General features: G+C 30.5%; 2 protein-coding genes across 3 annotated transcripts; one reads left to right on the forward strand and one right to left on the reverse strand.

Moving 5' to 3' along the window:
• Position 1: 1 nt before the first annotated feature.
• Positions 2 to 14,775, reverse strand: Cep290 (Centrosomal protein 290kDa). Of its 2 annotated transcripts, XM_035867718.2 has the most exons (25): positions 14,364 to 14,775; positions 11,162 to 12,240; positions 9,250 to 9,435; positions 8,975 to 9,059; positions 8,861 to 8,907; positions 8,691 to 8,777; positions 8,497 to 8,632; positions 8,281 to 8,417; positions 7,956 to 8,194; positions 7,737 to 7,869; positions 7,438 to 7,628; positions 7,219 to 7,360; positions 6,803 to 7,067; positions 6,376 to 6,541; positions 4,898 to 6,241; positions 4,466 to 4,763; positions 3,183 to 4,234; positions 2,546 to 2,744; positions 2,182 to 2,408; positions 1,881 to 2,028; positions 1,382 to 1,768; positions 1,069 to 1,235; positions 724 to 928; positions 355 to 612; positions 2 to 178 (listed from the first exon to the last, which is right to left on the reverse strand). In XM_035867718.2, exons 3-25 carry the CDS (start codon positions 9,427 to 9,429, stop codon positions 104 to 106), a joined length of 6,168 nt encoding a protein of 2,055 aa, XP_035723611.2. In that variant the 5' UTR covers positions 9,430 to 9,435; positions 11,162 to 12,240; positions 14,364 to 14,775; the 3' UTR covers positions 2 to 103. The 2 variants fall into 2 exon arrangements, with proteins under 2 accessions (XP_035723611.2, XP_085517917.1); XM_085661791.1 differs by lacking the exons at positions 11,162 to 12,240; positions 14,364 to 14,775 and having other exon boundaries at positions 9,250 to 9,554.
• LOC118442319 (uncharacterized) lies at positions 9,605 to 11,163 on the forward strand. Its single transcript, XM_035867775.2, has 3 exons — positions 9,605 to 9,855; positions 9,942 to 10,195; positions 10,278 to 11,163. The coding sequence occupies exons 1-3, from the start codon at positions 9,741 to 9,743 to the stop codon at positions 10,848 to 10,850; spliced, it is 942 nt and encodes a 313-aa protein (XP_035723668.2). The 5' UTR covers positions 9,605 to 9,740; the 3' UTR covers positions 10,851 to 11,163.
• Positions 14,776 to 15,454: the final 679 nt, after the last annotated feature.

Raw genomic sequence — 15,454 nt, forward strand, 5'->3', positions numbered from 1 at the left:
ACACAAACATAAATATATACGTTGTAAAACTTGTTGTATGTAAAATAAATTATTGATCAAGATCAATATCATCCCTGTGAAATATTTAAATATTGTATTATTATCAATCTAAATTAGGTACAGTCACGTAACATTCTGGTATCGGTGACAATGTCTGTTTAGATTCCAGTTGCTGAAGCTGAAATGAAACGAAACTAAATTAATGGAAGTATTCATTTTCTCTCTCTCTCTCTCTCTCTCTCTCTCTCTCTCTCTCTCTCTCTCTCTCTCTTTCTCTGTCTTTTTTTTTCTTTAATAGAAAAGAAATTTTCATTTATCCCAACTTTGTTCTTTCCTTCTCGAAATTTCACTTACACGTTGACGAAGTGTCTTTTCATTTATGGCCGCCCTCGTCAACAATTGCTTCACTTTTTCCAATAGTTCTGATTTATGTGTCAATTGTTGTTTCAAGATATTAATCTCGCCGTTGTCATCCTCCTTTTGTGTTTCTTCCAACATCGTTATTCTCTGTTCGGCAAGTTGCAAATCCGTTTCCAAGTCTATCATTCTCTTTTGAGCTTCCTCGTACAATTTCTCGTAAGATTTTTCGCTCCCTGTGTTAACTTTCTTTACCTGTTAACAATGGTTTTTCAATCAATTTCCAAATATTTCTTCTTTCTTTCCTTCTTCTTTTTTTTTTTTTGTTTGTTTGTTTGTTTATTTTTTTCCCTCCCTTATACATACTTGACCAGATACGAAATAATTCCTTCTCGAATTAAACTTCAGCCTTTTGTTCTCCGCTTGTAACTTTTCAATGATTCTCTTTAACGTAAAGATCGTTTTCTCTAATTCTAAAACAGACTTTTTGGAATTTAATTCCTGATGTTCCTTGTTCGACGATCTAGGTGTCGAATCCGACGATTTCTCTACTTTCAACAATTCGATGTATCTGGTAGAAAAAAAAAAAAAGAAAAAGAAGAAAAAAAACCCCAAGTAAAAGACAAAAGAAAAGAAATGAAATGACATTGTCATAAGCATAAAAGAAAAAAAAAAGGGAGAAGAAAAAAATAATAATTACAAGATGCACACCTTTCTAAATGTTCAACTTTTTCCCGCAAACGCGGCGTATCCGCGTTAGCTTTTTCTATTTCTAATCTTAATTCAAAATTTTCACTTTCCAATTTCAAATTGGCTCTCTCGAGAATATCCCTGGTAGTCTCCAATTTTTGTAATTTCTCGACAACGTACTCGTTGCCCTGATGAAAAAATTCATCCCATTAGAATATTATTTCGAAGCGATTATTATAAAAAAAAAAAAAAAAAAAAAAAAAAAAAAAAAAAAAAATTGAAAAAAAAAAATTGAAAAAGAAAGGAAAAAAAAAAGAAACGAATTAACCACCACCTTCGTGACAGCTTCCAATGAAGCTATACAATTCTTTTGCTCGTCTATTTTCTTTAATAATTCATGACTATTTTCCCTTTCCAATTCGCCGATACGTTCTCTCAACGTTTGACATTCCTTCTGTAAATCAATCACGAGACTCTGATGTGCAGCTGAGATCGGTCTAGACGGTATATCATTCAACACGTTTGAAGGAGCTTCCCCTTTTATTTTACTCTTTAGAAACCACTTTTCACGTTCCATGCAGGAAACCAAAGATCGTAATTTTTCGTGATTCGAATTTAATTTGATATACTCGTTCGTTTTCTCTTTTAACTTCTCTTGCAATTTTTCTGCAGTCTGTTGCCATTTCTTTTGCTTCTCCCACAACGAGAGTTCCTCAGCTGTCTATTATAAATGTAATTTAAAAAAAAAAACAGAAAAAAAGAAAAGAAAAAACTCAAATGAGTATACTTCGAACGATATATATACTTTTATTTGTGATATTTTATTTCAATACCTTCGCCCTTCTAGTTTCTTGAACTAAGTATTCCCTTTCTAACTGAGTCCGCATTTTTTCTAACTCCTCCTCCAAAGACTTTACCTTCCTTTCCAATTGCATCTCGCGCTGAGAAATTCTTTTCTCTTGCGTTTTTACCGCCATGTATCTGTCATAAAGAAAAAAAAAAAAAAAAAAAAAAGGAAAGGGAGGGGGACAAGAGGGAGGGAGGAAAACAGATATTACAAATAAAATTATACGTATAATCCGTTCTACCTTATCGAATTGATCGTTAATTACGTATTGAAAAGTATCACGATACCCCCGACTGACACGTTGCTTCAGTTCAGCAATCTCATGCTTATACATCTTTTCCTTTTCCATCAGGGATTGCAACTGTTTACGTAAAATATCTATTTGATTCTGTGATAGAGTCTGATCACGTTGAGTACCAGGTAAGATATCGTGGATTTTAAGTTCGTCACGATGATCGATCGCAACACGTGCTGGCAATGATCGATTCGTGGCTCCTAACAATTCGATTTCGTTCTATCGTGAAAAGATCAAAGGAGAAAAAAAAAATAAAATAAAATAAAATAAAATAAAAAGATAAATAAATGAATCATTCGAGGGACAAAATTAAAAAAAAAAAAAATCATTAGATATATTAAGTGACGATGAGATACCTGCAATTGTTGACAATTAAAATTAAGCTCGTGTATTTTATCATCTTTCTCTTGCAATTCCTTCATAAGTGATATATTCCCTTTCGTATGAACGACACGATCTTCCGATAATCGTTGTCTGAGCGTATCAGCTTCTGACTGCCATTTGTTAATCTCGGAACGATAAATTTCAAGCTCCGTATTATGTTGTTCTTCGAGTCTACTCTTGTTAAAACGAATAAATCGTATTATGAATTGTTTCCTTATTGTACACGATTAACTAACCCTAGTTGCGCATATGGGGATATTCCAGATCAACTTTGAGCTTAATTAAAACGATTTGTACATTGCATGCATGATTCATGAATTTTCTTTTTTTTTATAATGGTAGAATTTCGAAATGCGTTTCCAAACCTGATTATTATTATTATTAGTTTCGTTTTTTTTTTTTTTTTTTTAATCAAAATCATTCATTCCGTATAAATGACCGAACTGTTCAAAGCACCTATAGACTGTAACGCATCCCAATTGAACAAATTGAAATTATTTCGAGGTGTGCACAATTAAAAATTATTTCGAGATGTGCACAACTAGAGTTAATATAATCAAGATGATCAATGATATTATATCAATGTATTGTCATTGGATGTATTCATACCTTTCTCTTATACGATCTATATGTTTCAATCTCTCTTCTGCCAATCGATGCCATCGACCACTAAGTTCTTTCGTAATATGCAAATCTGCTTCCAAAGTATTTATTTTTTCTATCATTCTAGCAATTTCCTCTTCTCTGGCTGCGTTATAAACGGTAACAGATTTCTTTGGCTCATCGTCAACGTCAGGCTCGATCGTAACATCATTATTTTTTTTATCGTCAACTTTCCTTTCACTTTCCAACAATTGTACTTTATAATGCAAATCATCGATTTCCCTTTGCAAATTAGACGTAACCCCAATGTACTCCTCTCTTTCCTCCTTCATAAGATTTTGATATCTCACTATCGTCTCTTCCTTTTGTGCGACAATTTTTTGCAAACTGTTAATCGTAGACTTCAATGCCAATTTGTCGGTACAATCCATATTTGTAATAATGGGAATATCTAATGTCGGCTCAACGATATTATTTATTTCTCTTTTCGATAATTCCAATTCCATTGCTTTAATTTCCTTATTAAGTGCATCTATTTTTTCTCGATAATCCAATATTTCTGACTCGTAATTGTTTATTATTTCAGAACGATCTGCCGCGAGTTTTAATGCATCCGCTAAACGTTCGTTCAATTGCATCATAGAAATTGTATCATTCATTATATCCGTATTGTTACCTACTTCTCGAACAGATTTTTCCTTCGGCGTATCAACCATATCTACTACTACTATTACTTCTTCTTCTTCTTCTTTTTCTTCTTCTTTTCCTTTTCGTTTGTTTAAACAACAATCGTAAGGTTCTGTTTGTACCTCCGTCGAATCGTGTTCTATCGTTACTTGAACGAAAACCGATCGTTTCTCTATCGTATCAAATTTGATTTCTTTCATTTGTACATCGGTCCTTGACACTACTTGTTCACCCTGACGATTCCAAGTCTTTTGCATGTTAATCATTTCGTTCTCCATACTCGTAATAACCGATTCATATTTCGCGGCTTTGTCATTTACCATTTGCAATTCGTTATCCAAATGGGATATCCTTCGTTTTTGCTTCAAATCCTAATAAAATAATAAAAAATAATCGAGATTCTCTCTCTCTCTCTCTCTCTTTCTGTTTATATATATATATACAACTTATTGCTTTATATTTATTTATTTATTAAATAATAAAAAGTAATCAAGATTCTCTGTATATAATAATTTTTATTGTAAAACTTAAAACGAAATCGATCGAAATTAAATAATAATAATAATAATAATAATTATCTTTACGTGTAATTTATAACATACGTTTAATACGTATTGGGAATTTTCGGAAAACTTTTGCAAAATATCTTGCACGCTTTCACCGCCAATTTGTTCCTCCAATATATCCTTCAAACGTTCGACAATCTCCAAACGATTTGTTAAAGTTTCCTTTTGGGATATCAAATGATTATTAAAATCCTTCGTCTTCTTCATTTCAACATCTAATTCCATTCGATCAGTTTTGAATTTTTCAATCATTGACGTTAATCTGTCGAGAGCGCTAATCGAAGATGATCCTGCATATTGGCTTTGTAAAAAATCTATTACGTCTATGTAAATCCTGCAAGAACGAGATTTTTTGTTTCGCGATCGTTTAAAACGATTTTTTGTTTTCAAAGGGGGGGAAAAAAAATAAAAAAAAAAAAAAAAAAAAAAAAAGAAAAAATGATGTCCATTCAACTGGATTACGATTACCTGCAACGATCGTCGCATTGTTTTCGACAATATTGCACGTTAGCACGCATCTTATCGGAATTTATCATTAATCTTTCACGTTCATCATGCAAATATGATATTTCACTTTCGAGCTGTGACTTTCGTGCGTTCAATTCCATTTCGGTACTCTTCTTACCAGCCAATTCAAAATTAAGTCTCGATATCGTAGCCTTGTCTTCGCTAATCGCTTGCAAATCTAAAATCTGATGTCTGAGATTATCTAATTCCAACGTTTTAAACGAATTCAATGTATATTGCAATTTGGCCTCCTCCTCGGCAATTTCTAATTTTCTTTTCAACGTTTCATTATCGACTCTCAATTTTTCCATTTGTTCGTTCGACGATTCTTCAATATCATCCGTATTATTTTCTCGAAGACTTTGCGAGGATACAATTTTTGATAATTTCTTATGTACATCGATTAATTTCTCTTGTAACTCGCAATTAATATTTGTTATTTCCTGTATCTTCGATTCAGATTTGGCTAATTGACTTTGAGATATCACGTGCAATTTGGTCATATGATCGGCACGTTGTCTTTCGATTAATTCATTAGCTTTGTAATCCTTTAATTGTCTAACAATATCACTTTCATCCATTTTAGAAATATCTTCCTTTAATAGATCCATTAATTGTGATTTTTCTTTTCTCGTTAAATCCAATTCATCCTTCAACAATTCAATTTCAGATCTATCTACGTAGAAGTTAGTATTCTTCTCAAGTAAAAAACGATAACGTATATTTAATTCTTCGTATTTCTCTTTTAAATCGCTATATTCCGTAATACTCATCGAATTAGATAGATTACTTTGTAATCTTATCATCTCACATTCTAACATTTTATTACGCTTATTGGCATCGGTCAATTCTCTTTTTAAAGAACCTTCTTTTTCTACCACATTTTTTTGATAATCATACATCTTAATAGATTCCTTATTAAGAAGATCTTTTAAAAGTACAATTTTCCTATTTAATAATAACAATTCGTTAGCAACCATTATATAATCTTTCGTTTTAATCGCAAATGCTCTTTTTACTTCGTCCTCACTAGTCTCTAAATTAATCCGATCCTTTTCATAAATATCTATTTGAAGATTTAAATTATCGATCGTATATCGTAAATCTTTATTATCTTCAATCAATGATTCCTTTTCCCTTTCCCTTTCCTTTAATTCTCTTTGATATATACTTTCAATATTTTTTATTTCCGAAATATACATTAATTTATTATCATCAGAATCATCGGTATTTAATCTCTCTAAATCTATTCCTTTGCTCAATGCTAAATCTTGCAATATAGCATCCTTTCTGTTAAGTTCCTTTCTATAAACAAATATTTTTAAACGCCCGTATATAATTTAAATCGTTAATATTAGCATTTTAGAATCTCTATTAAAAAAAAAAAAAAAAAAAAAAAAAAAAAGAAAAAGAAAAAAGAAAAGAAAAAAAAAACTTACCTAATCTGTTTAATTTGAGATCTTAATTCTGCATTACTACCTTGTATAACATTCAAATGTTCTTGTAATCTCATAGCAGGATGATACCAACCAGCCAAATGTCTTACATCTAATGCCTCCAATAATCTTTCCAATGTATATGAATGCACTTCTACTGAACTTTTACCTGGAATATATTTCAATGATTCGAACTTGCAATATTAAACGAAATATTCCGTATATATAACATGACAAATTATTGATGTTATATATCGAATTTCAACGCCACGTACAATACACCGTTTTTATTGTATTTTGTATATATAATAATAAAATAAAATTAAAAATGATATAGATAAAGAAAAATTAAAAATATATCATAATCGTGCATTTATAAATTATCGTATAGTGCAGTCTTTATAATACAATTAACATTATGAAAATTCACCGTCTTGACTGCGTATACTGTCCAGAATTTCATGCATGCCTCTTCTAAGAGCTTCATTCTCATCTATAACTAGCTTCATTTCTTTTCTAATATCTTTATCAGTTTTATGATATATCCGAACGGATTCAAAATCGACTACCCGATTTGCAGCAGTTTCCAATAATTTAGTGGAGTGCAAAAAGTCGGTGCTGTTATCTATCGTGTCACTTGAAAAATCTAATTTCTTTGCAGATAAACGCGATCTATTTGACTTTAACAGCCTTATCTATAAAAATTCAGGAATTAAAATTATATATCGATCGATTTCGTAAAATAATTATAGGCGTATGGACCCAAATAAAAATTATTGCTAGTGCATCAAAATTAAATGGATAAATATATATATATGACGAATCGTATTTATACAATCGACTTACGGTCGATTTCATTTCAAGATTTTCATCTATTAATATTTTATTCTCCTGAACAAGCTCTTCCATCCTTTTCTCTTCTTCCTTACGTTTTTTAATAATATTATCTATGGAAATTGATTCATCCTCCGATATCCCTAATTTTTCTCTACAAAGTCATAATTATGCCTTTCTCGAATATAACGTTTGAAAATTTCAATACATTATAAACTTATATAGAAATACCTGAGCGTTAAGATTTCCATTTCTTGATAAGAATTTAACATCTCTAACTTATTAACCACATTGACAAGATCTTCTATATGTTCTCTTTTATGATTTAATTCATTTTTTAAATCTTTGATTTCATGTAATGCTTCTGTTAATCCATGATTTTCGTCCTCATACTTTCTCAATATTGATAATACTTCACATAACTAAAAAGAAAGAAAAAAAGAAAAAAAGAAAAAAAGATCGTTTTAAAATTTAATCCATATTCAATACAATTTATTTTTAATAGAGACAAATTGTAAAAACAATCCAACTTCAGTGCTCTTTAGTTTTAAATCCTCCTGCGTTTGTCCCAATGCATTTTGTAAATCAGATATCTGATTATTTGCATCCTGCATTTTTTTTAATAACTCTTTTTGTTCCTTCCTTTTCTCTTCTTTTTCTGGCCTACGGAAAAGGATTACAACGAAAGAATAATATATAATATTTCGCAAGATCTTCAAATTTTCACAATTAAAAATAAATTCACCCACTTTTTCGTACTGGCTTGTAACTTCTCTATAATAGCTGCTCCTTCATTTATTTCTGTAACCGCTTCAGAAAGTTTACTTTGTAATTCTGTTATAATCTTATCACGATTACCAATTTCTTCGTTTAAATATACTATCTGTGATTTATTTTCTTCTTTAACTGATGTAACCGATTGCAATAACGATTGGGATAAATTTTCTCTTAAACGATGTATCTCTGTATCCTTTTCATCTAATAATTCCTAATTATATGAAATATCAATGGAGTCATAAATTACTTCATCATTTCTTAGATTTAACAGGGAAAATTATATAAAAATTAATTTACCTTCCATTCTGCTATTCTAGAATCTATTGCTACTCCAAATTCATCTATTACTTTATCTCTATCCATTTGTTGACTGGTTAATTCTTCTATTTGATTGAGCAAACCAATATTTTCACGTTCCAAATCTAATATCCTTTCTGAAAAATAAGATGTTCCTCTAATAATATAAAATATATAAATACAATTAAATTGTCAATGATTTATCAATTTTAAGACCTTTATATTCAAGGACTTTTGATTGTGCAGAACTTAATCCATCTGTCATTTCATTCATTCTTTCAGTTGCATCCTCCATTTCTTCTTTCAACATTCCTAATCGTTCCTTCAAAATAATATTTTCTCTATCTAATCCCTAAAATATTCAATACAATGAAATTTTCTCAAATTGATCTATCATATATTATATTTACCTCTAATTCGGTCAAAAGTTTTTCTATTTTTTCATTTTTATTTTGTATCACAGTCTCATGATTGGCAGTTTCAATTGTGTCAGATGACTGAAAATATAAATAATACTTGCTAAATTAAAATGTTCTTACAAATTCTAACATATAGTTAACGAAAACATTATCTATGTTACCTTAATGAAGTTTTTATCATCATACTGTGAATCAGATACGATCTGACCTGTCATTAAATAAAAAGAAATTTAACCTAAGATATAAACAAGACACAAATGTCAGAAATTTTTTACCTTTAAGTTTTTGCTTAGAAACATCTGGTTTCAATGTTGAAATGGTATTTTTTAATTCTCCACATTCTATGAGCAAAGATTCTACCTATTAATATAAATTAAATGTATAAACATACATATATATATATATAAACAATAAAAACTTTTAATATATACAAAAAATATGACAATGATTATAACATTAAATCACATAGAAAAGTATATATATAGATATATATATATATATATATATATATATATATACATATATGGAAAAAAAAATGAATCTGACATACTTGATTGTCTTTATACTGCAACATTTCTTGAGATATTCTCATAAGCATTTGAAGATTTTGTACATCGGATATTTCATCAATATTGCAACGCATTATCGTAGGACATAGATCCTCGATCTCTTCGTCAGTTAAAGACGAAATATTTAAAGAAAATATTTGTTCCCAATTTGTTCGAACCATCTTTCACTATATAATTATAAAAATATTCTTATATTAATTCTATTTCTACGTAGTAGAAACTATTAAGACCGAATAGAATAATTTCATCAAACTCTACATTCGGTTACTATGACAACAAAATAAAAACAGTTCTCCCCGCCATTTGCAAAAGAACGGTCGATAAAGTTACCAACAGTCGATAATATTAATTCCATGTGTATTCGATTAATCGTTCAAACCATAAAACTTGTAATTACGTTTTAAGTGTATTTCTACAAATAAGGGTGTAATAATTAAATAATAAATTTAGTTATATTTACAAAACATCTCAAATGTATTCTTTAAGAAGACTATCCTTTTCGTTAAATAAATCTATAAGAAATTATGTAAAAAGATCCCTAACCTCTGAATCTATGGCCGAGGTAGCAGTGGAAAATACAGAAAAAGGTAAGATTCTATAATTTCTATAAAAAAAAAAAAATATATATATATATATACATATATAATAAAATATTTTTTGTTTTATTTTTTAGAGAAAAGTATTATCGTTAATAAAAGCGACAAAATTACTTTAATCGCTATAAATAGGCCAGAGAAGAAGAATGCTTTGGACAGTGCAACAGCTCAATTACTTTGTGATGCATTGGATGAATTTGATAAGGATGAAAATGCTGTTGTGGGCGTATTACACGGTATAGGTGGAAATTTCTGTTCAGGTTTTGATTTACATGAAATTGCAAATTATAATCAAGAAAAAGAAGATAATCTACCACAATATGGAACACTGGCAAGTCGATATATCTTTATATAAGAAAATATTTTATGGACATTTATTCATAGACATAATAAAACTTAATTGATTAAAACAGGCCAATAAAAGCGAATTGACCAGTAAACCATTGGTAGCTTGTTTAAATGGATATGTCTTGGGTGCTGGATTAGAATTGGCATTAATGTGTGATCTACGAGTCATTGAGGAAAATGCTATTATAGGATTTTTGAATAGGCGTTTTGGAATACCTATTTTATGCGGTGGTACAGTTCGTTTACCAGCAATGATTGGATATGCTAGAGCCATGGATCTAATTTTAACAGGGAAAGCTATTAACGGAGAAGAAGCTTTCAATATTGGACTTGCCACTAAATGTACTGCACACGGTACTGGTCTGGGTACAGCTATCAATTATGCAAAATCATTGATAAAATTTCCGCAAAAAACTTTACTGGCAGATCGTACCTCTATGCACTTTGCTACTTTTTCGTCTAAACAAATAGATGAGGCATTGCAATTTGAAAAAGACAATGCCCTTCATCTTGTAACAGAAGAAGGCATACAAGGTGCAAAGAAGTTTGTCGAAGAAGGTAAAGGCAGACACGGAAAGTTTTATAATCTTACAAACGAGGATAAAAGTTTCAAAGAATTAGATAAAAGTCTTGTGTGACATTTAACGACAAGATTAATATAATAATTTGTATACACAATATTTCATATTTCCTAATGTTCCACGATATATAATTAAATCATACAAATTCATTCAAAATTCATATAAACAATACGCATAAGGATGTAAAGTTTGTATAATTATTTTTGTAAGTTTTTCTTTTGTCGAGTTTTCTTGAAAATTTCCATACACTTTTTCCCTATCTTCTGACTTACAAGTGGTATTAATGTTGTAGTTTGATCATTAACGTTATCTGCATATAAAATGATCCTATGAAATGATAAATATATATATTATAATAGAAAACTTACTTCCAAAGATAACTACGAAATAGGTGATTCCAGGTTGTAGTAGATATAAACCTGAGGTAGATGATTCAGCGATAGACAAATTTCTTAATTGACAATTCAATTCATCGCATAAATCAATTTTACCTAGAAATTCATTCATTAAACATTAAAAGATCTAAACGATATTTCAAATATAAATTAACATATAAAATATTTATATACAGGTATTATCCAATCGTATTACTTCTCGAATGTAATCTAATATAAGTCCAATAGGACAATCAATATTCACCAAGATCTCTTTATCGATGTCATTACCATCGTCATCATTATTTTTCGAAAGACGTTCTAAATAATTCGTTTCATTAATAAATAATTACGATTACGATTCTATCATAATATATTACCATTATATTTGACCCTTATGATGCTCATGTTGAATTTAAAATAAATCGACGATCGCGATATGCACGAAATTGTCTACGAATTATTCTTTGCTCATTATATTCTTCATGATTTAGCATAAACAAATTTCCTGATATAAGAAAGAAACGAAGTAAAATGAAAGAAAAAAAAAAAAAAAAAAAAAAAAAAGAAGAGGTACAAATAAAAATAAATTGAAACAAAGAAGAGCAACGTTGATTTTTTTTTTTCATTCTGATGCCTTTTAAATGGCTGCAATTATTTTGGAATTTGGATCGTTTTGATATTTGAAATATCGCGGCGACTATAATTTCATATTCAAGTTAAACACAATGACGACCGTCAAAGTTTAATTGGCGAAAGTAATGCGAGTAGTCAGTGGCAGGCACCGTCGAGAGCCGATTAAAGCCGCTGTGTGACGAAACGAGTGCAGGTGGCGGTGCATTGTTGCGCAATGCATCAATATGTATGTGTGCATGTCGCATATGTGTGTGTGTTTAGAGTAGAGCTCCTTCTCCTTGTAACCAGAAGTCAGGACGAGGGTCCTCCAGTAAGGTAGCGGGGTACCTCTCCCACCAAGGGAACCTTTCCTCCTTACTTGACCCGGTGAATGTTGGAGCTCGCAAATCTGTGCAACTCGAGCATGATTCCGCGACACGTTCTTTATTTTTTCATGTCTGTTAATAAAAGAAAAGAAAAAAAAAAAAATTTTCAACAATTATTTACATACGTATGTACATATATATATATATATATATATATATATATATATATATATATATATATATATATACCAAAGCATAAAGCAAATGAAAATTTAAAACCTCATTTACAACGGAAAAGTAAATTTTCTTTTTATATTTGTTAATACGAAAAAGACGAAAAAGAAGATTATCGATCAAGATATGTATCATATATATATATACAGGGTGCCCAAAAAACATAGGAACAAACTTATTACTGAGGTCAAATGGATAAAAAAAAGTTTATACAAAGTTATGTTCAAAAATGCTTTATTGAAAAGATATACGTATTAATGATAGCCCAACTCTTTTTTTTTTTTTTTTTTTTTTTTTTTTTTTTTTTTTTTTTTTTTTTCATTTATTCTTTACACGAGTTATCGATACGTAAGAATGGAGATAAGATAGAACTAGAAAATTATAACTTCGTAAATGTATTCAAAATGCATTTAGTATTACTTCCAATATAGTTTGGAATATTTGAAAGAGTATATATAAGAACTGATTCGACGAATGGAAGAAAGTAACCCCTGTATTCTTGCAGAAGGAGAAATTATATGTGTCATAATAAATCATAAATATCTTTAAAAGTAACTATATCTTTTCAATAAAAGTATTTTCCGATATAAGTTTATATGAATTTATTTTTTTTTTTTTTATCCATTTGATCTCAGTAATACGCAATATAAATTTAGTACCATACTTTTTGGACACCCTATACATATATATATATATACACACACACACGTGTTATAACTTATTGTTAAATGATCGAATAAATCGACCCCTCTCCCGCCCACCCCCCTCTGAATTTCAATGTCAAACTACCTTTCACGCGTATCGAACGATATTAATTGAAAAATTTTGGAAAGCGAAGAGAAATAGTAGCGAGGTCGACTCGATCGTCATCCTGGCTCGGTCGATAAGTAGGGAGGAGTGAAGGGCGACATATTTCGTTTGTCTCTCTCCTTGGCATCCAATAACGATACATCCGGTTTCCATGTATCATAAACTTTCATTAATTTTACGAATACATATATATATATTACGAACATATATATATGTATATTACGAACATATATATATATATATATATTACGAACATATATATATAATACATATATATATATATAATATAGTTCGTTACTATATGGGTTATATAATTTATATATACGATATATATATATATATGTATATGTATATATATATATATAATGTATCACAACTTTGAAATAATACAACGCCATAATAATTTAATGCGATATACGGCGTAGAATCCTCTCTAGCTTTCAAAACTCGTCTACGTCGCAATAACTTTCGCAATTCTCCTGTCTTCGTCGATGATCCGCCTTTATGTTACGACGGTGGCCCGTGAGATGATAACTTCTGCTTTATTATATACATACATGGGTACTATGATTAACTTACGATCTATTGATTGGTTCGACGTTTAGTGAGAATCAAACGAGGAGAATTAGATCGTAGAACCAATCGGGGAAAACTTTCCTCTCTATTTGTACGTACATACGTACGTACGTATGTACTAATACATATCATACATACGCACCATCTATACATATTATATATATATATATATGTACATACATATTGTACCTCACATTTCCTTTATATGTATATTCATTTAATTAACTCTAAATTAACTTTTACGTCGCTTCAATTAACAAAAATTAAGTAATCGTATGTATATATTAAGCACACCCCCGGAAAAATTTATATGCATAGATATAAATGTGTGTGTGTGTGCGTGCGTGTGTATTTTTGTGCATTTGTTCATATTTGATGATCGATATCGGTAATTATCGGTGATTATACGAATTTTTTGGAAAAATATTTGCCGATTAATCTTTTAATTCCAAATAAATATTATACGTGATATAACCTATAAATATAACCTATATATAAAATACTCCGCTGGTATATTACTGCTTTATCTTTGGAAGAGAGAGAGAGAGAGAGAGAAAAAAAAAAAGAAAGAAGAAAAAAAAGATCAAATGTATATTCGCAGAAGAAGTATATGTAACTGTAAATTATTGAAGTACCTCGATATGTCGTCTTTTCGCACGTTCGTATTTACATATATACCAAGATGCATATATACATACGTATATGCGTTTATTGTTCCTCGAAATTCGTTTGGTCTTGATCAGCAATATAATTTCATTTTGACGCAGTAACGTCGTTGAACTTTGTTACGTTAAAACTATTTTTGCCCGTAGAGAGAAAGGAAGAGAGAAAGAAAGAAATAAAGGAAGGAAGGAAGGAAGGAAGGAAGGAAGGAAGGAAGGAAGGAAAGAAGAAAGAAAGAAAATGGCCGCTCGTCCGTAGCTTAATTTACGATACCCCCGTTAAGTTTACAGACGACGGTCGAAGCAATCGTACGGAACACGCTACGCACACGACGACGTAATATGGTTTTAATGTACGACTGGCATATGTATGTAATAACACTATATACCAAGGAGTATAATTCCTCCTGTGAAGCCCTTTATATGGGCGCTTGCATACGTCGCACTGTATAGAACGTTAATCTCTCTCTCTCTTTCTCTCTCTTTCTCTCTCTCTCTCTCTCTCTCTCTCTCTCTTTATCTCTATTTCGTTCTGCCTCCCTTTCTCTCTCTCTTTCTCTTTCTTTCTCTTTATCTCTATTTCTCTCTGTCTCCCTTTTTCTCTCTCTCTCTCTCTCGTTCTCTTTTTCTCTTTATCTCTATTTCGTTCTGTCTCCCTTTTTCTCTATCTCACTCTCTTCAACTCGAGCTCGATCGTATCTACATGCCACTTAACCATTACGGTTTACGAGGTGGATGGATATAAAGTGCTCCCCTGCGGCAACAGGTTACATCGTCTTGTTTCTCTCTCTCTCTCTCTCTCTCTCTTGTTGGGTCGTCTTCGTATAGTCATTGAAGAGAGAGAGAGAGAGAGAGAGAAAAGAAATTCCTCTTCTTCCTTACTATTTTCTATCCTTTTTCATGTCCATCAATTTCTCTCTCTTTCTCCTCTCTCTCCTCTCTCTCTCTCTATTTTTTCTATCGCACGAATCGTTCTTTTCTCTTTCTCTATCTACCTACGTATTATATATATATGTGTATGTGTGTATAGTATATATGGATATATATATATATATATATAGTTT

This window comes from Vespa mandarinia, chromosome 16 (genome assembly GCF_050613455.1).
Source record: "Vespa mandarinia isolate Hongniang chromosome 16, ASM5061345v1, whole genome shotgun sequence".
NCBI classification, from domain to species: Eukaryota; Metazoa; Arthropoda; class Insecta; order Hymenoptera; family Vespidae; genus Vespa; species Vespa mandarinia.